Here is a 27,953-nt window from a genome sequence, read left to right on the forward strand (position 1 = left end):
GACCTGTTTGCCAGCTCTGTCTTTTTTTTACAATCTGAATGCATTCTCCAACAGGGAGGATCCAGGCATGGTCAATACAAGTCCTAATTCTCAGATTTAACGCAGAATCCCTACAGAGTTCTACTGCCTCCAGTCTTAACCAAGAGTGATTTCTAAAATGCGTCGGTTCCACTGCCTGGCTCTACAGGCTTCAGCTGCCCTCGGCTAGCCACCGACATCAAGAGAGCGTTTCAGTGTGTTTGTTTTAAAGAAACTGGCGGTAACACTGCCTTTAGAACAAAGCAGTCCGGGCAATGGAAGCTGAACCTGAAGGAACGTTCATTGCTGTCTTCATTATGGCACGACATATGATCTTAGACAGCATTTTTAAGACCCAATTGAATTAATCCTCCAGAAGAAGGCAGGTGGAAAGTGAAACATGAAACAATAACACATCGTAAAGAAATGCCTTAATACGCTATGCAGCTCTGTTTAAGGAAAAAAATGCCTCTTTTTGAGGGGAATGGGGCAAATGTCGCTTCGTTTTTATATATCAAGTTCCACATGTCTCAGCACGGCTGTGAACAAAGAGCTTAAACCCCTCCTGGCCACATTATTGTGCAATTAAAATGAAAAGATAAAACCAAGTGCCCCCCTGCCCCGGTCAGATTATAAGATACACAAACAGTACTAACAGTTAGTTAACGAACACTTTTTACAGGAAATTTTGGTACACTCTCAAATTCGAAGGAAGCTCACCAGAGCGCCATCAATCAATAATATAAAGCAAACGTTACAAATACGTTTAATAATAAAAAACAACTAATAATAAAAAACAAAAAACAGTATTTATATTTGTTTATCTCGAGTAAGTCTTTGTCACCTAGATGGCTGTTGCCAAACTCATTCACCCAAACTTCAGGGGTGATTTTGATAGTTTTCGGCATCTTTAAACCGCTTGTTGAGTAGTAAAAACACAGTGAAGTAAACTGCAGCTACATTTCAGCATGAATGTGACGTGAGTGTGTCTTGTTCACCAGAAGCAGTTTTATTGAAGTATGTTTATTAAATTGAAAGAAAAATTGCCTGTATTGATGATTATCTATGATAAGTGTATTGACTTGTTATATACAAACAAAAAAAGCCTTGCATGTTTTTTGCAAATGTAAAACAAAAAATTCTCTAACTGCATAGAAAATGTGCATTATTCCGCAGCAAACTGATTCCTAGGATCCCTGGTGATGACACACTTCCTTTGGGCCAGTTTGGCTACATCGAGTATGAGATGCAAACCCTGAGCAGATGATATCCACGCTCAGCCGCTTGGGTGAGCTGTAGGCAGCCATAGCCAGGTGCATCAGGCAGTGGAAACAGGGCATAAACACTTATCTTAAAAGGTACAGTATGGTTCTGTTGCTGCAGGTTGTAAAGGTACAGTACTGTTTCTGTTGCTGCAGGTTGCAAAGGTAGAGTACGGTTCTGTTGCAGGTTGCAAAGGTCCAGTACAGTTCTTCTGCAGGTTGTAAAGGTACAGTATGGTTCTGCTGCTGCAGGTTGTAAAGGTACAGTACGGTTCTGTTTCAGGTTGTAAAGGTGCAGTACGGTTCTGTTGCTGCAGGTTGTAAAGGTACAGTACGGTTCTGTTGCTGCAGGTTGTAAAGGTACAGTACGGTTCTGTTTCAGGTTGTAAAGGTACAGTACGGTTCTGTTTCAGGTTGTAAAGGTACAGTACGGTTCTGTTTCAGGTTGTAAAGGTACAGTACGGTTCTGTTTCAGGTTGTAAAGGTGCAGTACGGTTCTGTTTCAGGTTGTAAAGGTACAGTACGGTTCTGTTTCAGGTTGTAAAGGTACAGTACGGTTCTGTTTCAGGTTGTAAAGGTACAGTACGGTTCTGTTTCAGGTTGTAAAGGTACAGTACGGTTCTGTTTCAGGTTGTAAAGGTGCAGTACGGTTCTGTTTCAGGTTGTAAAGGTACAGTACGGTTCTGTTTCAGGTTGTAAAGGTACAGTATGGTTCTGTTGCTGCAGATTGTAAAGGTACAGTACGGTTCTGTTGCAGGTTGTAAAGGTGCAGTATGGTTGTTGCTGCAGGTTGTAAAGGTACAGTACTGTTTCTGTTGCTGCAGGTTGCAAAGGTAGAGTACGGTTCTGTTGCTGCAGGCTGCGGTGGTGTGCTTACCGTTCTCGTCGTGGCCGCTGGCTTCGGGTGTCCCCTGCCTCTGTGACTCCTCAGGTGCCTCTGGGTAGATGACAGCAGTGTCTCCCTGCTGCAGCATTTCCTCTACGATCCGGTCATTGTTTTGTTCATCTTCAGCTTCCGAGTCACATGCATCGTCTACTGAATGAGAACAAAAATGAAATACAATGTGGCAGAGAAGGGGAGGAGAGAAAAAATGTAGTCTTGGGGTTTAATATAAGACTACATCCCCCAGAATGCCATAGGGTTGGAGTTGAGCCAGAAGTGGAATCACCTGGCTCTTATTTAATGAGCAACACCTGCCTGTGACTAATCCGACAGGTATAAAAGCAAGTCACAAATGTTTCTTTGGGCTCTGTGTGAAGGCCAAAGATCTGTGTGGTCGGAAGAAAAAGAAGGTACTCGGAATATTGTGTGCTGTGTGTAACTTGTCTGTGTTACAAGTGTTTTGCTGAACCAGTAAATGACTTAGCTGTCCAGGGATTGTGAAAACGTTAGTTCGTACTCCACTGAGTGTTAGGTTTGTGTTTTATTATTTCATTTTGCGTAAATAATATAAGTGCACAAATGTGCTGAAGTCCAGTTCTTGTGTCTGAGCCTGTTATTTGAAGGGTGCAAAAGAACCTGAGCAGAGAGGCTCTGTCACAATTTATTTATTTATTTATTTATTAACAGTAATCCTCTCACAATCATGTTTTTATTGAACAACAAAGACATGTGTTCCACTCCCACAAAACAGGTGTCTCGAGAGCTAATTTTTTGCATGCCTTGTACCTATTAAAAAAACATACACCCATATAACTGAATTACACACACACACACACACTAAAAAATCATACCTTTACTGAACAAAAGTTTGCTTGAATTCTATATTTATAATCCCAAAGTAAGCTGAATTTGCTTAGAAATAGTTTTCTAACCTATTTTGGGTAATATAATTAATACCATCTTTTCATTAAGCCCGTACTCATGAACTCACACATACTCCAAGTCAAAACTAGAACTGAAATTGCTGTGCTATGACAATACATTCCTAATCTTCAGATTCAGCAACAGCAGCTGTGTGACTATTTAGATTCATTAAATAAGGTGGCTAATAACTCTTTAAACACTTCAGGGGCCCGATCTTCGATCTTCGCACAATCCTCTCTAAACTGCTATATTCCAATGCCTCGCAAAAAAATAGTGCTTTGGCACAAATTGAGAGTTATTCTAAAACGGCACAAAGCAGATGCGAGACATTGGAATATAGCAGTTTTTTGAACAATCTGCAAATCTTGTTTGTGCCTCGCAAAACCATCTGAGCATTCACTACCAATATAGCAACTGCACACAACAGCCAAGCGAGAATGCAGAATGATGGACAGTCACCATTGGTAATGGCATTACTCCGACAAGCTGCTATCATTGGTGTCGCCACAGTATGTACCGATATGACAGCAGACGAGACCACACAATATATCATGCACACATACATACGGACCATTCAAATACACAACTGGCTCCATAGCTAGGCACTGAGTTTTAAAATGAATGAACTGATAACGCCACTTCTTTATTGAATACGGACAGTATTGCATCACGAGGAAATACTATATACTTTTCTTTAAAGGCCACCTGATCTGACACAGCTGTATGTTTTTGAAGTAAAATAATTTTAAAAAAGCTTTAGATACTGTCTTTTTTTTCTGAATGATTTTTTTTTTTTTTTTTTTATAAGTCGTGCCGTGACAAAGTCTACTGTGGTAGCACACTCTCTGATTTGTAAATGTAACGAGGTCGTTCACCTGCGAAGTAAACATCAATCAAGCATTTTTAAATACACAGAAATGCATCATGTTATTAATTCTACTCACCCATTTGATCACCATCATCAAGCCCAGGTTGTAAGGCTTTGAATGTCGCCGGAATGGATTTTTTTCGTTATGACTTTTTTTTTGTAAGAATAATAATGAATTCTAAATACGCTCCTAAAATGTTAATTGTAGCCTACTATGATTTCAGATATTACAATTAACAGAACTGTTTGTCCCGCCTCAGCTAACTTATGATTGGACTGCCGCAGAGAAAATACAGCTCTTTGATTGGTTGATCGTATCACCGGTCTGGCTTTAAAAAAACATAAGCATTCCTTTCACAGCAAGAGTGCCCTGACGGTGATTGGCTCTCCGAGTGCTGCTGCCCACCCCTACACCCGAAATACACAGCAATCTATGGAATAGCCAAATAAAGCAACAGGCCACAAGATGGGTGTATGACGTATTTATACAATTAATTTACAGATGTGTGGCAACACACAGCAAAGATAACAGGCAGGACCCCCCTCCCCTCTTCATCCTTCTCTCAATCTTCATTTCCATACTTTGATGGAACACTCTGGATGCGGATATGCCTGTGGAGCAGTGAAGAACACATAGAACTGTATATGTAAACACACTACCGCTGTCAATCATATCAATACAGTGATAAAACACATAACTGATCCGCCCATCCGGTGTGTGTACGTGTGTGTATTATTGTACGTGTGTGTGTATCATTGTATGTTTATACTATTGTACCCAACTCCAGAGTGGACTGTTACTCCGACACTATTTGAGCCAGCGGTGCGCAGTTATTGGAACTAGCGCATAGCAATTATCGCAAAGATATTGGTATATTCAGGCGAATTAGGGATTTCGCCCAATTCAAATTTGATTGTGCTATGTGCATATTGAATGTCCCCCTAGAATACATTTGTATCTCATGTTTCTAATTACCGATACATTACCATATGCTAATAGGACCGCGTTAAAGGAACAGAAGGAAGGCAGTGTGCTGGACAGAGGTGAGTGCATGTTTCCACACTCGTCTGTTGGGCATGGAAATAAGCTATAAACTACACTATGACATGAACAGGTTATATATGTTATGGAAACAAAAAAGAGGCTTATTGCTTGTATATTTTTGCTGCAAATTGACTATGGTGATGCAGTATACAGGTTTGCATCTCCATCAACTTTAGGTAAACTGGACTCGCTATATCATGCAGCATTGTATATTATGCGATTTGATAGGCTGGACTCCTTTGGCTTTACGCAGGTTGAAGCACTGGTATATTCTGGTATATAAGCATATTCAATGTAAATGATATGAATATACTTGTTTAAATGAATACCTTATAGCTTTCCATAGCAACAATTCAGATCGAATTTTAAAATCCCAAATTATACTGAGGCTGGTAAAGGATCCTTTGCTTATTATGCCCCATGGTCCTGGAATGAGTTCCAGTCCAGCCTCATTGCATCTGCATGATTCTTTTTTTGCATTTTAAAATGTGATTTGTCTGTGTCTTAATTGTATTTTATTGTGTACTTGTTCTTGTCCGATTGACTTGCCTGCTGGACTAGGTCTCACTCATAAAGAGGTTTTATTACTCCAATTAAGAGTACAATGTTATTAATTCTATAATATAAATATATATATATATTTGCTTATTATTGCATAGTCCCATTTGGTCATACACGTACTAATATATTTGTGCAGTTTTTGCAAAGGGGCACAAAAGTCGTCGTCTTATATATTATAGATTATTAAACGACGACTCGTGTGTCTAGAAAAAAAACTGGTTTTCTGAATAAGGTGTCTAGAAGGGCTAGTATTCCGATAGTATCCTAATACTAAGTGGGTATTCGGTATCACGTTTTCGGAATACTGGTATCCAGAATACGGATGGATTCATTCAGAATACCCTGTTTACATGACATGGAATAGCTATTCAAATTTCCCACTATTCCAAATACAACTGGAATCCTGATAGAACAGGACAACTGGTACAAGTGCCCGGATAGCAATATGGGTGCAGTCAATTGCACTTAACACGTGTGGCAGCTGCACGAGCTCATAAAAACCCTGCATTATCTCCTCACTGTTTGCTCTGGTACTGGGGAATTTAATATGTTCCTCAGCAAGTCGCAGCAACGTGGTTATGAAGCGGTCGAGGTGGCGGGACACTGTTGTCCCGGTAGCCAGGATACACAGAGACAGACACTACCAATTGCTCAGACAAGGCATGACTGCGCAGGTTTGTTCTGGCCAGTTTTCATCATGCAGCATGTGGCACAGACGAGTCAAGACGATACATGGACACCATTGTTGAGCTCCTCGTGTGTGCCAAGGCCGGTACACTCTTTCAGCATGTCGGGGTTGCTGTTGCTGGATGTGCCTTGCATCATTCACATCCACATGTCAACGGACACGCTGCATGCTACCCACGTTTCCCACTGTTGCCTGTTTGTAGTCAGTGCTGGAATGGTAGTGTGTGCAGAGTTAACACAGTCCTTTTACAATCCTTATTCTGCGTGTCACAAACTTGGTTATGTGCTTGACGCATACCTTCGAATATACCAGGATCACGCATATTGTCGGCCACTCCCCGCTATATTGCGCGATGCATACATTTTATTTCTGCACAGTGCAGAATGGATTGTGACGCGCAAAAGGACGTTTCGAATATGGTAACTAGGCACATTTTTGGCACAGTGTCCATTTGCAACGCACATACCCCTCTGCGCGGTGCGCAAACCTTTCGAAGATCTGGCCCAGAGTGTTTTCTGTTCATTTTATACTTTAAGTATTTTAGACTTTATCATCATCTGTTTGGCTGTACTAAGTGACTGCTGTATTTAGTAATCTAGTGATAGTAACTTAATTTCACCATGTTGTATCTTTTCAAAGATTACATTCAATTTTAAGCTTGAAATGAGCTGTTTCTTTGGTGTGCTGGGGAACAGCACTGCACACACTAACAGGGAGGTCATGAGGATTGTTTGGTCAGTCCTGTAATGCTAAACCTGTGGTCTTTCTAATTACATTTCAGCCATGTAATTACATTTCACCAGTACAAATATTCGTCACTGATGTATCTTGTGTCAGTTATACAGTGGAGAATTAACCCTGCTCTTGTGGTTGGATGCCGGTGGGGTGTGTGTGTCTTGCAGATGACTCTGCAAAACTCTCCTGTGGATAACCCTTTTTTCTTTCATTTATATTTGTACCTTTAACTGCCTGAAAAAAGGGATCATTTGTAAATCATTTTTCTTTGCTCCCAATGAACAATCTAACCTAGAACAGAACATTTCGTGCTGTGTTAAAATACAGACATGAGACAAAATTGGTCAGGCTTTGTGGTTCTGTATCAGTCGTCAGGTACGAATTGCTTCAGCCCTTGGTGTCCAGATCCATATACTGTAGAGTACTGCAGTATCCATGATTATTTCTGACTTAACTGTCAACTGGTGTTTTTCATTTCCTTTTGGAAACACTTCTGGTTAGTTGTGGGTATAACTATGGAGAGAGGTGTTCAGGTATGTTAAGTCCAGGAGGTCCTGGTCCAAACTTAATCTCAACCTCCAGCTGCTGATGTTTATACCCCCACCATTTGGCTGAAACAATTTAACTGTACACCAGTGAGTATATAGACCACCTGCTGGACATTTAACACATTAATTCCTCTTTCTTACTGGTTTGTGGGTAGGTCATTGTTGGTATCTTATCAATATGCATACTGTAACTCCATGGTTTAGTGGCAGTCTACGCCCCAGTAGTGGCACTTAAAGGTCTATGTGTAGCTATGTATGTGTCCTTTCTACTAGCCCCTAACTATTAAACAGATGTCTACATAAAAATAAAAAGTCACATCTGGTAATGATTGGAAGTGATGCAGGCAGACAATGAGAGAGGAATTGAGCAATGAGACCTAACTCCCCTCTTAATCTTCATAGACTCCAGGGCAGGGTGCTGGGTCAGCGTGGGAGCATTTGCAGCATGTGACTGGCTATGCTGCACCTAGTGCTTCTTGAATAAATATAGGTTTTTTTTTTTTTTTTTGTATTTTAAATATAAACCTTATGTGTCCTTGCATCTTACAAAGTGACATCTGGTGCTCATTCTCTAAGGGGATGTCTCCTTATGACAGCCTCCACCCCTTTCCAGCTGTCATTGTCAGTAGGCCCTGCTTCTGTTCTATAAAGATATTTCACCTGTTTAATATCTTTTAATATACAGTTCCAATGATGTTGGGGGGCGTTGCCCATATCGTCGATGACATCAGTTTGTTCCACTGTGTATAAGCCATGTGTATTACACCCGCAGTCTCTCAATTGTTTTCAGTTTTAGACCAGACCTAATCGTTTACAGTTTAGCCTGTCAAACCTTGTCATCCATTTTAGCAGCTGGGACACAAGCTTTGCTAGAGATCTGGGGCCCGATATTCGAAAGGTTTGCGCACCGCGCAGAGGGGTATGTGCGTTGCAAATGGCCGTTGTGCCGAAATTGTGCCAAGTTGTCATATTCAAAATGTCCTTTTGCGCGGCACAATCCATTCTGCGCTGTGCAGAAATAAATTATATATAATACATATCGTGCAATATGAAGGGAGTGGCTGACAATATGCGTGATCCTGGTATATTCGAAGGTATGTGCCAAGCACAAAACCAGGTTTGTGATGCTCAGAATAAGGATTGTAAAAGGACTGTGTTAACTCTGCGCACACTACCATTCCAGCAGTGACTACAAACAGGCAACAATAGGAAACGTGGGTAGTGTGCAGCGTGTGTCGACATGTGGATGTGAATGATGCAAGGCACACCCAGAAACAGCAACCCCAACATAGGCGAAGACACGCTGAAAGGGAGTACCGGCCTCGGCACACATATGAGGAGATCAGCAACGAGCAAACTGTGTCCATGTATCGTCTCGACTCATCTATTAGACATGCTGCATGATGACCTGGCCAGAACAAACCTGCACAGTCATGCCTTGCCCGAGCAATTGGTAGTGTCTGTCTGTATGAGTATCCTGGCTAGCGGGACCTTCCAGAAGGTAGTGGGTGATATAGTGGGGATCACCCAGTCAGCCGTGTCCCGCCACCTCGACCGGTTCATAACTGCGTTGCTGCGACTTGCTGAGGAACATATTAAATTCCCCATTACCAGAGCAAACAGTGAGCAGGGTTTTTATGAGGTCGCACACCTGCCGCGCGTGGTAGGTGCAATTGACTGCACCCATATTACTATCCAGGTACCTGTTCCAGTTGTCCTGTTCTATCAGGATTCCAGTTGTATTCGGAATAGTGGGAAATTTGAATAGCTATTCCATGCCATGTAAACAGGGTATTCCTAATAAATCCGTCCGTATTCTGGATACCAGTATTCCGAAAATGTGATACCGAATACCCACATAGTATTAGAATACTATCGGAATACTAGCCCTTCTAGACACCTCATTCAGAAAACCATTTTTTTCCTAGACACATGAGTCGTCGTTTATAATCTATAATATATAAGACAATGGCTTGTGTGCCCAACAAAGCCTTTGCAAAAACTGTGCACAAATATATTAGTACGTGTATGACCCCAAACTGGTTACCGACTATGCAATAGCTTCCTTTTTTTAATTTTTTTTTTTTTTTTTTACTAGATCAACAGTTAATACCAGGATATATATATATATATATATATATATATATATATATATATATATATATATATATATATATATATATATATTTATTTTATTTATTTATTTATTTATTATCCTTAGTCACATTGAGATTAAAACCTCTTTTACGAGCGAGACCTAGCCAAGCAGGTAGCAGCAAGTCAATCAGACAAGAAGAACAATACACAATAAAATACAATTAAGGCAAATCAATAATTAAAATACACAAAAGTAGTCAACTGTTTAAAACAATTACTCATTCCAGGACCATGGGGCATAATAAGTAAAGGATCCTTTACCAGCCTCAGTATGCATATTTGGGATTTTAAAATGCAAAAAAGAATGAGATCTGAGGCTATGGTTACTATGGGAAGCTATAAGGTATTCATTTAAATAAGTATATTCCTATAATTTACATTGAATAGCTTTATATACCAGAATATACCAGTGCTTCAACCTGCGTAAAGCCAAAAAAGTCCAGCCTACCAAATCGTATAATATACAATGATGAGTATTAAATCTTGTATTTGTAATGTACCTCAATGCTGCATGACATAGCGAGTCCAGTTTACCTAAAGTTGATGGTGAAGCAAACCTATATACTGCATCACCATAGTCAATTTGCGGCAAAAACATACAAGCAATAAGCCTCTTTTTTTGTTTCCATAACATATATAACATGTTCATATCATAGTGACGTTTATAGTGTATTTCCATGCCCAACCGACGAGTATGGAAACATGCACTCACCTCTGTCCAGCACACTGCCTTCCTTCTGTTTCTTTAATGCGGTCCTATTAGCATATGGTAATGCATCGGTAAATAGAAACATGAGATACAAATGTATTCTAGGGGGACATTCAATACACACATAGTGCAATCAAATTTGAATTGGGCGAAAGCCCTAATTCGCCTGAATATACCAATATCTGTGTGATAATTGTGATGCACAAGTTCCAATAACTGCGCACCGCTAGTTCCAATAACTGCGCACCGCTGGCTCAAACAGTGTCAGAGTAACAGTCCACTCTGGAGTTGGGTACAATAATACACACGCGTACAGTAATACACACACGTACAATAATACACACGCGTACAGTAATACACACACGTACAATAATACACACGCGTACAGTAATACACACGCGTACAGTAATACACACGCGTACAGTAATACACACACGTACAGTAATACACACGCGTACAGTAATACACACGCGTACAGTAATACACACACGTACAGTAATACACACGCGTACAGTAATACACACGCGTACAGTAATACACACGCGTACAATAATACACACACGTACAATAATACCCACACGTACACACAGCAGATGAGTAATGTGTTGTATCACTGAGTATTGTATTGATATGATTGACAGCCGTAGCGTGTTTACATATACTCTTGCTGTGAAAGGTATGCTTATGTTTTCTTAAAGCCAGACCGGTGATATGATCAACCAACCAATCAAAGACCTGTATTTCCTCTGCAGCAGTCCATTCATAAGTTAGCTGAGGCGGGACAAACAGTTATGTTAGCTGTCATTTATGGCCGTTTATGCAGCCTAATTGTACAGAGACTGTTAATTTATTGAGAAATCATAGTAGGCTACATTTAATATTTTAGGAGAGTATTTAGAATTAATTATTATAATTACAGAAAAAAAAAAAAAAAAAAAATCCATTCCGGTGACACTCAAAACTTTTCAAACTGGGCTTAACAGTGATGTTCAAATGGGTGAGTAGAATGAATAACATAACACATTTCTATGTATTGTGTATATAAAAATGCTTGATTGATGTTTACTTTGCAGGTGAATGACCTCGTTACATTTACAAATCAGACAGTGTGCTATCACAGTAGACTTTGTCATGGCATGACTTATAAATATATAAAAATAAAAATTAGAAAAAAAAAAAACAGACAGTATCCAAAGCCTTTTTTTAAAGAACAATTTACTTCAAAAACATACAGCTGTGTCGGATCAGCTGGCCTTTAAAGAAACCTATATAGTACTTCCTCGTAATACAATACTGTCCGTATTCAATAAAACAGTGGCGTTATTAGTACTTTAATTTGAAAACTCGGCGCCTAACTGTGGAGCCAGTTGTGTATTTGAATGGTCCGTATGTATGTGTGCACGATATATTGTGTGGTCCTGCCTGTTGTCATATCAGTACATACTGTGGCGACACCAATGATAGCAGCTTGTCGGGGTAATGCCATTACTAATGGTGACTGTCCATCATTCTGCATTCTCGCTTGGCTGTTGTGTGCAGTTGCTATATTGGCAGTTAATGCTCAGATGTTTTTGCGAGGCACAAACACTTGTGCAATTTATATATTTTGAAGAAGGTTTAAAACAAAAGAATCTTTTCTTCTGGTAAACACCGGGAACCTACAGAAGTGCTGAAATTGCATGGCCTCAACAGATCAGTCTTCAAGATTCATGTTACAAACTGTAACATTAGTAAACTGCATAGGCGGTGCTGCTTCCAAAGGCAAGCCACTGGGAAACAGCGCTAAACACAAAAATCAGCTGTTGCTAGGTTCCTAAATGCTTTTAGCAGGACAAAACCATTGCCAGTTTGCCCCACCCCTCCTAAATAACATGACAATGTGCTGGAGCCAGGTCTTGGGAAAGTGGGAACAATAATAATAATAATAAAAAAGAGAGCCCTTTCCATAAACTCAATCTGGAGTCTTAACAACAGTTTTCTTCCCAATGACCTAATAGAACTAATCATTGCAGCTGGGGAGTACAGCGAGGCTAAACCTTTTTATTTGTTTCAGGGAAGAAATTAAAAAACAAGGAGGCACAACAAAATATGGGACCAGATGGAGCAGGCTAATCCCCACCAGAGACCTGGGTTCAAATTTGGCCCAGGCATCAATTTAAAAAAAAAGAGCTTTGTGGTTTCAGCTTCGCCATTGGTGAGCATCTAGTTCACATTACAAAGCTTGTGCACAAGTCGCAGTTAGAAGTCTCTGCTTGAGAGAAGCCCAAGAGAGAAGTCGCTGTTCCTCACCTCATGAGGATTACATTCACATTTTGACAGTGTTGTATTCATTTCCTCTTATTTTTGTGCTGGTTACCCAGTTATTAACTGGGGTTTTTGTGTGGTTTCTTGAGGCAGAAGAGAAGGTGATATCTAGTCTTCCTAATCCTGCCCTTTCCTTTCCTTTTCTGGATGCAATAGCTCTTTACATTGGCGACCATGTATTAACAACAGGAAACGAAAAGGTGGGGTTACAATGGAATCCCCTTCCTGTACCCCTGAATTCAAAACAGCCAACAAAAAAACAGAGGACTTGAGAAGATGTCACCAAAACCCTGGAGCCATTGAAGCTACAGCAGTCCCTCGCTAATACAGTCACTGTTATGCCGTCTATTCCGATAAGCTGGACACAAGCAATCAAATTTATTTTGTATAGTGCCTTTCATGCCAAGGCATTTCCCAAGGTGCTTCACCCTACAAATAAATATACTATACAAGAATATAATATACAATAAAAATATCAAAAAACATCCAAAAACAAATGGGAATAAATAAATAAAATGCATATTAACAAAATTCTAAAATGGGTCATCCCAACCTACAAAAAGGCCTTTGCATAAAGTATTTTAAGCTTTGATTTAAATGCATTTATTGAGTCAGCTTTACAGATTGTAATTGGAAGATTGTTCCATAATACAGGAGCATAATGACTAAAAGCTCTTCCACCGTTTTATCATTGTAGTCACCAAAAGCCCAGCATCAGCAGGGACATTTCCAGAGACAATCTTACATATCATTAATAAAACTTAAAAAAGAACTCTGCACTTCACTGCAAGCCAATGCAAGTGGGCAAGAACAGGTTAATATGATCAAATCTTTCTGTACCTGTCAGAATTTGTGCAGCTGTGTTCTGAACCTGCTGTAAGCGATTGATAAGTTTACAAGGTAAACCAGCCAATAGGGCGTTACAGTAGTCCAGACAGGATGAAACTAACGCATGAATTAAAATTTCAGATTCTGCAAGATACAAACGGACTTGAGATATATTACGCAATTGATAATAAGCAGACTTCACTACAGTTGAAATGGATGCTGAAAACTAAGAGTAGAATCAAATACAACTCCAAGACTTTTCACAGCTTGCGAAGAGCTAATGGGCTGCCAAAGGTCATTGGTTGTGGGATTTTACTTAACGTTGTTTTACAGCCAATTAAAAGAAATTCAGTTTAACTGCATTTAACCGCAAAAACAATTTTGACATCCAAGCCCCTGTTTTCTCAAGGCAAGTTGATAGTCTAGAGCTTACGTTTACATCATCTGAACTCTAAAATAAATCTGGGTGTCGTCATCATAAGAGTGGAAATTAAAACCATGCTGTCTGATCACATTACCCAGTGGTAGAACATACGAATTAAAAAACAAAGGACCAAGAACAGAGCCCTGTGGAACCCCAGAACAACAACAGAATTAGCCAGATTTTGATCCTCCAAAGGACACAAATTGTTGTCGGGAGGTTAAGTAGGCCTGCAGCCAGGATAGTGCTGTTCCAGCAATGCCAATAGTTTTCTCAAGGCGATCAAGAAGAATTGTGTGATCAATGGTGTCAAATGCAGCAGATATTTCCAAAAAGACAATCCCTGATAACAGCCCCTCATCTGCATTCAGCAGGATGTCATTAACACTGTTTATGAGTGCAGCCTCTGTACTATGTTGTTTACGAAAGACCAGATTTAAATTTTTCAAAGAGATTATTAGCAGAGAGCTATGCAGACAACTGAGCAACAACAACCTTTTGCAAGGAAAGGTAAATTAGAAATTGGACGCTAATTAGACAAGACATCAGGATACAATGTAGATTTTTTAAGTACTGGCTTTACAATCGCCAACTTTAAACTAGATGGAACAGTTCCAGGTTTTAGGGAGAGATTCACAATATTACAAATCACAGGAGCAAGTGCATCTGCACAATGATGGACAATATCAGTCTGCCAAGAATCAAGAGAACACAAGGTGGAACGAGCTTTATTGATAATATCTAAGACAGCAGTAATATCAGTTGAAGCAAAATGCACAAGTCTAGGTGGAGCTACTATGGTCTCGATGCCCACATCAGTTACATCTTCACTAGATAGGGTAAGAGAATTCCTTATTGTAACAATGTTGTCACAATCTAATACTGAAGTACCTGCATCACATTTTGGTGTTATAAACTGATCAAACGTTTGAAATAGTACTATGGGGTTTCCCTGCCCCTCAGTTATAACAGAAGAATAATAATTAGACCTGGCAGAATTTAGGGCTAATCTGTAATGAAGAAGGTTTTTTTTCCACATTTATTTGTGAACAACAAGACCCGATCGCTTCCACTGGCGCTCCAGTTTCCTACCCATTGTTTTCAGAGCCCTAAGCTCATCATTGAACCAAGGAGAAGAACGTCTTATTTTAATAATTTGACACAATGCATGTCCCCCAATAATATCTGACTAAGTGTGAGGCAAGGTCACTGTGAATTACATGATCCATAGGCCACTGTACAGATTTATATTTTGATACAATGTAATGTGTACATAGAAGACATGAATGTTATTTCAGCTCAATGATTTACACATTTAAAATAAATTGAGCACTATAAATGTGTGTGATCCACATACACTGAGGTGTAAAAAACATTAGGATCACCTGCTGTTTCCATTAAATAGACTGACGAGGTGAATCCAGGTGAAAGCTATGATCTCTTATTGACGTAACCTGTTAAATCCACTTCAATCAGTGTAGATGAAGGGGTGACAGGTTAAAGAAGGATTTTTAAGCCTTGACCTTGACCAAGTGCCTTTGAACAGGGTATGGTAGGAGGTGCCATGCGCGCCGGTTTGAGTGTGTCAATAACTCCAACGCTGCTGGGTTTTTCACGATCAACAGTTTCCGGTGTGTATCAAGGATGGTCCATCACCCAAAGGACATCCAGCCAACTGCAGGCTAGTGGTCAAAAACAGCTCATTGATGAAAGAAGTCAATGGACACGAATTGTGCAGAGCAACAGACAGGCTACAGTTGGTCAACTGACAGTTCTGTACAACATTGGTGCCGAAAGACCCATAAAAGAATGCACAACTCGTTATACCTTGAAATGAATGGGGTATGGCTGCTGATGATCATACAGAGTTCCACTTCTTTCAGCAAAACACGAGAAACTGTGGTTGCAGTGGGCTAAGGAACAAAAACACTGGAGGATTGGAAAAACATTGCCTGGTCTGATGAATCCCGGTTCCTGCTGTCTCATACTGATGGGAGGACTAGGATATGGAGAAAACCACATGAGTACATGCATCTATCATGCCGCACGTCAACATTGCAGGCTGGTGGTGGTGGTGTGATGGTGTGGGGGTGTGTGTTCATGACACACATTGGGCCCCTTGATAAAAGTGGAGCAACGTTTGAATACCACAGGATATCTGAACATCACTGCCAATTAGGCGCATCCCTTCATGGCAGCAGTGTATCCATCTGCTAATGGATTTTTTCAGCAGGATAATGCTCCATGCCACAAGGCTGGATTGTCCAGGAATGGTTCCACGAACATGACAGTGAATTCAGCTTACTGCAGTGGCCTGCCCAGTCACCAGCTCTCAATCTAATTGAGCATCTGTGGGATGAGATGGAACGAGCTATTCGGAGTAGAGATCCACTACCAGCCAACTTGACACAACTGTGGGAAGCATTGGAGTCAACATGGGCCAGCATCCCTGTGGAATGCTTTCGACACCTTGTAGAGTCCATGCCCCGACAAATTGAGGCAGTTCTGTGGGCAAAAGGGGATGCAACTGAATATTAGGAAGGTGTTCCTAATGTTTTGTACTCTCAGTGTATATCCCCACCTGTCCGGTTTAGCTTGTGTGAGTACATGTGATCTCGAGTTATAGCCCCGTCGTGAAAGGAAGAACCCTCAGCAGTTTATAAAAAAGCAGGAGGCATTAAGTACTTGGTTTTAAAACACCACAAAAAGTAGGTGCCCTATTAAAAGGCAATACAAAGGATTCTGCTTGCTTGATCCACTATAAAATTCACACATACTTAGCAATTGATCTGAAAGTGAAAAAAATACATTCCTGTTTATTCAGTGGTTTCAAAGTGCACCAGTGCTTAGAATTGTATGGGTAAATGTACTTGACACAGAGTGATTGAATACCTTGTTTTTCCACAGTTAAATTATGCAGTGTACAATAGCAGGAAAGTACATGTTGGGAGAATATAACAGACCTGCTTAAATTTGTGATTTTAAAACGAAGCGTTGCTGCTGCTGCATTTACAACATGACAGCTTTGACAAATAAGGTATTGCTATAGCTCAGTTATTAAGATTCTGGAATCTAACAAACAAGGAAGGAAACAAATCTGAAATCTGACTAACACAATGCAGCACGATGCAGTAATATTTTTTTTATCATCCTTAAGAAACAAATTTTACAAAAGTACAAACTCAAAGTTAATTTATCTAGAATTTCAGATACTGCATTGTGTTTGTGGCAGAGATTTAAGGCGGTATTACAATTTGCTGTTTTCTGTTACTGAAACTATTTATGCATAAACATTCCTACCTTTAAATCCAACGTCCCCTGGCTGAGCTTCAGGCCCCAAGGTGTCTTCTCCTTTTGTTTCTGGAGCGACAAAAGAAAAAATTGACATGAGGAAAGATACTATCTGACTGACCAAAGGAAATGAGAAAATCCATTAGTTGCATGCAATCCTAAAAGCACTGAATAAAGCTGAACTGTGTAGTGTGTCTGTTTGCTTCAATGTTCCATAATTTGGCCTTCTGGGCAGTGGACTTCATCAGAAAACAGTTGACAGGGCTCCCGAGTGGCGCATCCAGTGGCTCTTCATGACCATGAGTTCCCAGGGAGTGGCGCACAATTGGCTGAGCGCTGCCCGGGTGGGGAGGGCCTAGGTCGGCAAGGGAACCCATGGCTCACCGCGCATCAGCGCCCCCCGTGGCTGACAGGGCGCCTGTGGCTCTGCAGTGGAGCCTCCAGATCTGTGTTGTCCTCCGGCACTATAGGTCTGGTGGCCTCGCTGTGGATCCGCAGTGCAAAAAATGACGAACTGGCAGGAGCACGTTTGAGGACACGTGCTCCAGTCTCCATTCCCTGAGTCGGCGGGGGGGTTGCGAGCGGTGAGCCGTGGATACAGAAAATAATTAGGCACACTAAATTGGAGAGAAAACCGTGGTAAAAAATTGGAGACAACTAAATTAAAAAAAAAAAAGAAAACAGCTGACTTTATGACACCATTAGCCTCCTTATCATAAGCTACTTATCCTTTGAACCTTTGAGACCTGTATTATTTTTGCCGAAATTAAGTTATATAATTAAAAAAGGAACTCCTTACTACATATACATGAGAACATGACAAAACCTTTTTTTTTTAATTTAACATATATTTCTACACGACCTCAGACTGGTACCTAGGAGTCCCGTGAGGTTCCAACATTTCCAACAGCATATGTTAACATACGGCGCTAAAATAAAGTCCCATCATGACTCAAAGGGTTAAATATATTTTATATATATATATATATATATATATATATATATATATATATATATATATATATATATATATATATATATATATATTTTTTATGTTTCTAAAATGGTTTGGAAATGGAACCCAATGTCTAGGTATTTTAATCATTCTGGAAATTCCCATCAATGCACAGGTCAGAACTTATTTGCCTCATTAGATTCTTCAAACCATATTTACACATTAAGATCAAAGCATGACTGGATCAACAGCTTTCCAATTGAAATTCACTGCCATTACAGCAGGTGATTAAGAGCTACAGGCCACTCAGATATTCAGCTTTTCTTATATTTATTCATTCATTTATCTAAACTGTCAGAAAGCAAACGGAATTGTACACATTTAAAATGTCAACCAATCTCCCTGAATGTCTTTTCTTTAAAATGTCTATCTGTTTCTTTAAAATTTCTATCACAGCGACAGCACCTTGACTTCAGAGCCTGATTATTGTAGGAGCACAGGAATTTCAAACATCAAAGTTTTATTTTCTTACATGTTTGTAGTTTTGTAGAATACATTCCATGAAACGAGTGGTTTTTATTGAATATAAATTAAATGACTCAGATCTAATGGTACAAGCGCAAACGCACTCCAGTGTGTGCGGCTGTTGTCTAATACAGCACTCTGGTGTGGGGAGTCATGAGGCGAAGTACCACCAGCATAGAGCAGCACTCTAAAAGGGTCCCTTCCTTTAATGTTTAACCACGTGCTGTTGGATAGGAAGCTAAAAACGAACGGAACAAACATGAACACGTTGGACTTCATGTGGGGCAGAGTCGATTTCAGGCAATCGCTTTGTAAGGAGGGGCTGTCCAGTCAGAGCCTTGCTTCTTTCAAGGTAGGTAAGATGACCATTTTGTTGAAGATGAATTTAAATGCTAATAAAAACTAATTACTGGCTTAAAATGACATCTCTTACTGTACGGGAAGACATTAAGTAGAAAAAGATCTGAATTTATTCTCAGCATCTGCATCTCATGTTTGTTTCTCAGTTTCTTTGGTAAATCTCAACATAAATTGAAACACCTCAGTCTAAATGCCACAGCATAAACACCATCTTTTTTGAGGGAGTCTGTTACAAATGACTAGAAATGGAAAAAAGCTAATTGATAAAACACTTGATGATGGCACACTCATTTCACCACATGTGTTTCTGCTTTCTGGATTACAGTAAAGCCCAACTTGAGGGGATGTAAACCTTAGTTTATCTTCGTGAATTGGTTTCAAAATGAGCCAGCAACATTAAAATACACAGAAAATGGAAAATAGGTGTGGTACTGTATATATTTAGGCTATTCAAGTGTTTCATAGGCTAAATATTTAGCGGTAAAGTTCAAAGCTAGATATTTTCACTCTCAAATATTTTATTGAGATGTAGAAAACACTGCAGCTTCTGTTGTTTCCTATGAAGTATTAACGTGTAGCATAACACATTACGAAATAAAAACTAGGGAGAAACAACCCTTACTAGTTTTTTATATTGCATTCTGAAATAAATTAAGTTTTTATGTTTCTGTTCGTTCCTTATGTGGTCTGTTTTATTGTTTTAATAATAATAATAATAATAATAATAATCTATGTTCACACTTGCAGGTAGTCCTGCCCATGTGGATGTCGTGAATGTATTCTCTGTGCAGTCTTTGATCAGCTGTAAGCGACAGAAATTATCCTTGTAAATAACAATGCAAATATATTAAACCATTTCTCCCCACCCATTCACTTGCTGTGTGCTGCTGCAGGTAAAGTAGACCGTACTGACACCACACCATGTGCATGTGCAGCATGTGCTACCACTATGATATTCAATGACTGACACACAATGCTCTGAATATAATCTCCAGAATAACTCCTTTCTTCTGCTCCATGAGATTTGTATTAACAACAAAGCACTAGATTATCTAATCCCTTTATTCCAAAACACTACAAATAAGCAATTTCTTTGTAGTCTGAAGTTGTTTCTTAGTAGTGGTAAAAACGTGGTGATAACAATTTGTGTGAAATAGCTTGGAGAATCGTCCTCAAAGTATTTATTATACAGCAATCTAAGATTTCAAGAAACAACTAACATAAAAAAAAAATGTTTGCAGCTATTGTTTTTTTAGTTCACTTCACTGCAGAATGTAATTTCCCAAAAATATGAAAGATGAAAGTCCTACAAGATAAACTATTTCAATATAACACCCATGGCAACTACTTACTTCTCTACACTATACAACCTCTGTAGTGCCAAAAGCTGATAACAATAGCCTCACGCGGAAAACCACTTCCTGTGAGGTAGGCCATGTGCATAACCATCTTGTTGTCACTTTTTCCTTTGCCTGCGTCTTTCTGCATGTCCCCATGCTGCTCTGCAGGGACCGAGATAAGAGCCACTGCGAGCCCTGCTTCAGAAACTAATTTGAAAACACTGGATAACAAGTCATTACAGCTCATTATTATGACCAAGAGAAATGAAAAATTCAAACACCAAGGACCCAAGCAGTTTGTTACCAATCTAAAAAACGTTGTCCCAGTTTATCAAGACATATTACAGCTTTTACTTAAGTCAGTATAACCCTGAGAAATACAAAAACACAGCAATGCCTTTGTTGCCTGCGTACTATTCTTCCTAAATGTAATGCATCCGTTTGTCCTCCTGTGACTGTTCCCTCTCCTTGGGTAACACTTCATCTGGCATGCCTGTCTCCGATTTTCCAAGTCTGAGATCGGCTGGTAGAGATTGGGAATGACTGCTGTACGATGCAAGAAAGCTTGAATAAAATGAGCCAGTGTACATATGTGATGTTTCACACATCACAGAGGTACAGTAATGGTGGGCAATGAGGTACAGAAGTACACTCATTGTTTCCAGTTCTGCACCTGCAAAATGGACATAGCTTCAAAGTGAACTAAGAAAACAACTACAGAACAGCCAAATCATCACAGACTGCAATTAATCCACTGCTGTACTGTTGCCAGGGTGGGCGATTTAACAGGACGTATTTCAATTAGGATGTATTTGAGAATGTCAAAATAATCTCTGATATGGGAATAATTTCACTCTCTCTGCTGCAGATGACACCAATCAACGTATTGTTCCAGCTCCAGCTGTTTCAGTGTAAGACACTTCAAAGCTAAAACCTTGAACTGGAATATATACAGTAGCCTACATTCACACATTTTCCATTTACAGTACAGTAAGTTTAGGTATCACTGTTTTTTGTGCACACTTTCTAATACCCTGTGGTAACACACACTTTTCCCTGAAACAGTCCTTAAAGTTGAACAGGGCCTCATTACACAATTCATACACAGTTAAGAAAGCTTTCTGCAAAGCCTGTACTGTGGTTAAACGCAATGTCACTTTTGTAAAGGTTAATAAACTCCTCACATTTTAAAGGCATGGCTTCTTTACCAGTAAAGCTCCTGAAGAGAGGCACTCCTTATTTAAAGGGCTTTGAGGAATATGCTGACAGACAGAAGAAATAAATACTTAGGCTTTAAACAGCATTGGAAAGTATCTCAGTTAAATGCCAAAAGTCTTTGTATACACTAAAGCAGATACAGTATCAAATACTTTCTGTAGGTTTCGCTAGACATGTGCGCAGAACCAAGAGCACTGAATATGAAGGCTAATACTGCATTAATTCCCTCGAATTGTGTTTAATAAGAACATGCAGGGGTTTTAACGGGGTAACTTGCACAGCACACATTGCCCCAGGTGGCCAAATCATGTAATCGTGTTTCCCTTCAGTTGAATTTTACAATAGCAATGGCTCAGTGCGGAAGAGTGTTATAAATACTGCAGTGATCTTAAAGTGAAAATAAAATGTGGTTCATTTTGCTGCTTTTATGGCAGAATTACCCAGTTTCTAAATGATACCAGATAAGCACACAGCACTCTGATCCAATGAGACAGAACTGGTACTGAGGTCAATGCTAATGAACACATACATGCCCAGTCCAAAGACTACAGTGGCTTCCTGTGGCACTTTTTAAAGATAGGCAATGCCTCTGAAGTGATTGTCTTCTGACTCGTCTTGTGGTATGCACCTATGGGTATGCAAGATTTTGCTTCCCAATGTTTCGGTATGTTTAACATACCTTTTGTGAAGGGAGGTACTTATAAGCTTTGATGCCCTGGTAACTACATGCACTTATTTATATATGATGTCGTTTACTACATAGTTAATGATCTACTATTCCTTCCTCTTTAAACCTTCAGGCATCATGGTATTGAGTCTATATCCATTTATCTTCCTTTATTTTTCTTTATTGTACATTATGTAATATTATTTTTTCTAAAACTACAAATTGCAACCTCATTCCACTGAAAAAGAATACACTTTCACTGGTGACTGAGAACAGAAGAGTTCAGACCATATCCTACCTTCCTCCCAAGCTTCCTCCTCCTCCTCCTCCTCCTCCTCTCCTTGCCCGTTCTCTGGTAATACTGCATGGTTGCTCGGCAAGTCATCGTCTGCCACATTGTTCTCACAGTCTGCAGCGTCTGTCACGCTCTCCTCCTCCACGATATGTAGCTTGTCTTCATCATCTGAATCGGAGTTCGCTTCCACCACGTTGTTGTAGCTGGTAACTGGAAGAACAAGAAGAGGAGCAAGTCAAAAAGAGACTAGCACAGTGCACGAGCACATCTGTGTCACTGCAGGGCACTTTCTCAAAGCAGCACCTTGGATTCCATGCTTAAATTAAAGCACACAATAAATGATTGTAACTTCTTTAGAAACTCCTCCTGTAGATTACTCGGTTGTGTGTTCACAACATTCTCAGATGTCGATAGTACAATTGTGTGTCTTTAATACAAACCATTTTCAGTTTGGACTGTAAGCATACTGTTGGTAACTCTGACCTGTTTGGATTCAATATACGAATGTAAGAATACTGTAATTCACTAAATGACTCGAAAACCAGAGTTCTAGACATAAATATTTAACATAGGGTCTATGACCTTTATGCTAACCCTGCCCAATCTACAAAATCACAAGACAGTCACAAATTATGCACAACAGCTTTTAACATACATTTTAAAAGTAATGAAAAAAAAAAAATCTCATCACAAATTATTGAACTACTGGAAAAAATAATATGCTCCTTTGATCTCAACCTTTGAACCCTGAATGCATTAATTCATTCAGAAATTATTTGGCTGTGCTTAAATTTTCCTGGGGAATTACTGAATCCCTTAAACCCTGAAGGTACACAAGGAACTGGCGGTTGGTCAAACAAAATAATACATGAGAGACTATTTGAAAGACCAGATCCATCCTGTCAGTACATTTTATACCCTCTTTCAAGCACCTCATTGCAAAAAAAAATAAAAAAATAAAAAAGCTAACATCAATTTATTTGTAGGACACATTGTACCTTATACCTTAAAGGGTTAAGGCAAGCAATACAAAATGACCTCCAAGGCTTTAGGCCTATAAAGGCCACGATGCACCTTGCCATTAGCAAGAGTGTTTTTATTATTTCGTTGCAGTAACCTTTAAGGTAAAACTGCCCTACAGTAAAAGTCTGATAACAGCACAAGATATAAACCTACTGTAGCCGAGCTGGATTTCACCCTTCAGCACATCAGCAAGTTTGTTCATGCAGCCAGTTATCATTAGGAGAATATACTCAGTTCATGTGGCTGTGAACCCTACCATTCCAATCCCATGTAGTGCTGAAGATTTATACAGTGTGTAGCAAGGTGTGCAGTTCTAATTAGGGAAAGCAGGAGGTGAAAATGGAGTATTGATTTAGGGGCTCTAAGCAGCAGAGGGTGCGTTGGCTGGCTGAACAGTTTAAGATAACCCAGCATGTAATTAGACTGCAGAGTGCTGCATCTTCAGGTATTTTTATTTTATTTTTTTACCTAGCTTACAAAATGCTTTAATAATGCAAGGCAGGGGGGCATTCAATAGATACTATACTGCAGAATATCGGTCCGACTGTGCCAGTAAACTGATTAATACATACATGAACTGTACAGATCTTCAATTTATTACAGCCCTTCATTGATTTATCTGAATGACTCTACCTGTGGTTACGGTTGCTGATGCACACAACATGAATGAGGAATGAGACCCGGGGGAATTTGCTGTGCAGGCTTTTAAAAGGGCGTGAAGCTGAAATGATTCACTTCTTCTCTTGACGAGGCTACACTGCAATATATGTAGCCAAATTACTGTACATACTCTACAGTACATATCGTACAAAACATTGAGAAAGTCGATTTTCTAGGCATTTTTGCAAGGTTCCTGGAGAAATATTAAATTCCCACGCAATATGACAACCATCATGAAAATTGAATGTAATCTGCAGTAGAGCCTAGAGCATGGCAACCCAAGCATTATTAGCACCTTTTAAATCACTGCCGCGGCTTGAATTACAAGCAGCCTTATACACGTTAAAACAAGGTCACCGCCCTGGAATAACAAAGCACCCTGCACAGATCTCACTACAGAAGCAACTCAAGTTTTATAACGTGGTGGAAATACAATGGTTTTTTAGCTGTACAATATAAAGCTGAAAGCAGGGCTACAGGCAGCTGAAAAATACTCAAGATTTTACTCTTTTGTCTTTACACAAAAGTAACGCTTTGTCTCCACCATACACAAAGACATTTGAAATAGTATGTTATAGCTGCTACAGTACAGGTATGAATGGCAGGTTAAGGAATATATACTGTACAGTATCTACACAGTAACACACAACAGCGCCATTACAGTATGTGGACCAATGGTTCGACTGTGACCTGAATAAAACAAGATGGTGAGGTCAAGGAGGAATCAATCCAAAAATAACTAATTAATAATACAGCAACAGTTTACGACCTGCATTATTACCCTGTTGACATGTTCCCAATATATGATGAGTTTTCAAACTGTATGTCTTGTTTTTGCTATTACTGTTCATCACTGTGTTCGTGGCATGTATGTAAGTTTGACTGAATAGGACAATTAATAGGAAATACAGTAAATGCAACACAAGCCACACTGCTGTCTGCATTGAACTCATGTAACCCATGCTGGTACCAGAAAAGTGTGTACAGTCCTCTGAAGCCTCTTTCACACTGGCTTTTGATAAAGCATGGTTGACCTGAGTGACAGATACAAGTAAACAACACGGGTATCAATGCCCTGGAAGCAGCTTGTTACTGACGCTTCCATTCAAGCTTCTCTGGATTGAACTGTCAGCCCAAATGTTGATTAGAGTAAATGTTTCTTCATCCCTGCTGCAAATCTGACTCATGGTGTGTCTCAAGCAACAAAAATATGGCTAAGCAGAATAAACAGAAACATTCCTTGTGGAAGTGAAACTTTAACGCAGGTGTGGGTGTTTGTTATTACGTTGGCTCACGAACGGCTGTCAAGCATTTTGTCTCGCTCAACGCAGGTCAAACAGTGTCAACCCACATCCTGAGTTGGGTCACTGGGACCCGGGTTAACCTGACCCAGGTACGTGGTTTCACACTGTGCAGGACTGTGACCCGGTTAGCCAGGACCCGGGTTCCGGACGTGGGTAGGAGTGCCAGTGTGAAAAGGGCTTTAGTGTAAGAGAAAGCATAAACTTCAAATTCAACACTAAGTGACTGAAACCGGTTACCTTTGCTGGAGGTCAAAAAGTCTGATTGCAGCTTAATCCCTAGAGATTGAACAACAGCACATGAGGTGGTGAGGAGATTGTCTGAAATATCTGGATAATCAATTGCCAAATATCAGAAAAAAAGGTTGCAAATATAACTACTGAAGTATCTGCACAGTGCCTCCTCAAATCACAAGCTGCCCTTCTCTCTGTTAACTGTCAAGAACTACAGAACACATATCCATCACATTTACAACCATGTTTATCTTTGGCTCTTGAATATCACTATACACATTCATACTGGGCTAACGTCATTTAGAAAAATATTATGAGCAAAACTGAAAACGCTATTTAAAATTGAGTTCTTTCTCTCATGAACAATACTGTAGATTTCTAGTAGCTTACTTACTGTTAAACTCACTGTATGCAGTTTACTAGCTTTACAAGTCTATTCTTAATAAAACAGTAGCATACTGTTATTGGTGTTTCACATTTTAAGTATGCTTAATTATTTTGCAAAAATAGTAAGTGTGGTTTTCACAAAGCAGATACACATAAAGTATGATTTAAAATTGTATTTCTATTGATAATTACACGTGCTTAAATGAGACAGCAAAAGTGCGATTACAGTATAGTCCATTCCATCATACACCACACAAAAAATAAGCACAAGAGCGGAAACCTGCAGTGGTGTAAAGAAAGAATCTCAAATTAAAAACTGGAATTTGAAAATCCCCTGAAATGCTCACACACCTGGAACTCCAGTCATATCACACAGGCAGAGATGTGCAATACAGTACAGCAGCAATTACAACTAATCATTTTAACGAGCTACAGCTAGCGCTGGCCTCGTCTCCTTTCTTGTTAGCTAATTACCATTTCGCTTCACTCTGACATTTCCATCACGTCAGGCTCAACTCGCTTCTCTTTACAAAGTTGCTTCTCGGGAAGTCTTAAGAAAAAAAAAAAAAAAAAAAAAAATAATAATAATAATCTGATTAGTCATTGCTTGTCCTTTCGTTTCTTTCTTTTTTCTTCCCTTACTCAACTTTTAATTTCCCTGAGGCATCATCATTGTCATCAACCAGGAGGGCTGAAGCTGTGGGGGGCTGGGATTCTCGCTGGAGGAGCCGCTGCTAAACTCTTCAGTTTATCTTCCAGACCGTCACTCCCTTCTCTTCATCCCACACTCCTCAGAATGAATTAGGGGCATGGTCTCGGATTGGCAGGTTTTGTAACCAACAGATGACAGCCCCTGCAGTGACCTACTGCAGGGTACAAGGCACACATCTGTTTGAACTACACTTCTGTTGGGTTTGCTAAATACTCTGACTCACAGGGAATTATTTCGCTCCTGAGACAGGTCTGACTACTTCATTACTTGTTGAAATCCCACTGCCAGCATGGCATCTTAATACATAAGTTGTCCATCACTGCTACAAGCTGCAGTCACAGGCTTCACCAGTGAGTGTGCTGAGTTTCAAGATCTTAATCAAGCATGACTTGTTTGGATGAAGGGGGTAAGTGGAGACACAAACCTGAGAAATCCCATTAGGTCCTCAAGCAAACATACGGTTACTTTTCCTTTTTCTTTTGGCGTTGGCTCACACTGCTGTGGAAGAGGCTTGAATGACAACGCTAGGCTGCTTGTAATCTCCAACAAGGTACTGTGAAATAACATTAATTAAATATCCCCCATTAACAAATTAGTGCCTTGAGCAAGTAGGCCATCTACATGGTTCATTATGCACAGTGTAATTCAACCACAGCCAGATACAGGGAGTAGTTTGCAACGTCTCATCTTACTGTAGCTAAACCTATCTGGTGACTTTTTCAAGGCACTGACACCAACACCTTTGAGAACCTGTACTGTGCTAATGAATGTCAATACAGCAGTGCCTGAAATATCGGATTTAACAGGCTCCAGGGCTCCACAGGTTTTCTTTGCCCTGTGTGTGTTAACCCGAAACAGAAAGCGCACACACAAGCACAACCTGGCTTTGGAGATTGGTAGAGTAATTCTATGAATCCCTTGCTTTCTTGTTTTTCTTTTATTTAACATAGTTAAACTGGGGAATTATGTAAAGTGATAGCATGTAAAAAGTGAAACTGAATTCCCAAATGCTTGCAACCAAATCCATTTTGTCC

General features: G+C 39.8%; 1 protein-coding gene across 4 annotated transcripts in view; it reads right to left on the reverse strand.

Annotated features, from left to right (window-relative positions):
• Positions 1-27,953, reverse strand: part of LOC121314097 (zinc finger E-box-binding homeobox 1-like) — an 80,128-nt gene that overhangs the window by 10,809 nt on the left and 41,366 nt on the right. For 2 of the 4 annotated variants that reach the window (XM_041246986.1, XM_041246988.1), the window contains exons 2-4: positions 22,606-22,812; positions 17,252-17,311; positions 2,158-2,316 (exon numbers count right to left, since the gene is read on the reverse strand). In XM_041246986.1, the coding sequence (XP_041102920.1) occupies positions 2,158-2,316; positions 17,252-17,311; positions 22,606-22,812 (426 nt within the window). The remainder of the gene's footprint in view (positions 1-2,157; positions 2,317-17,251; positions 17,312-22,605; positions 22,813-27,953) is intronic. The other 2 variants (XM_041246987.1, XM_041246989.1) reach the window with 2 other exon arrangements.

The sequence above is a fragment of the Polyodon spathula genome, chromosome 4 (assembly GCF_017654505.1).
Source record: "Polyodon spathula isolate WHYD16114869_AA chromosome 4, ASM1765450v1, whole genome shotgun sequence".
NCBI classification, from domain to species: domain Eukaryota; kingdom Metazoa; phylum Chordata; class Actinopteri; order Acipenseriformes; family Polyodontidae; genus Polyodon; species Polyodon spathula.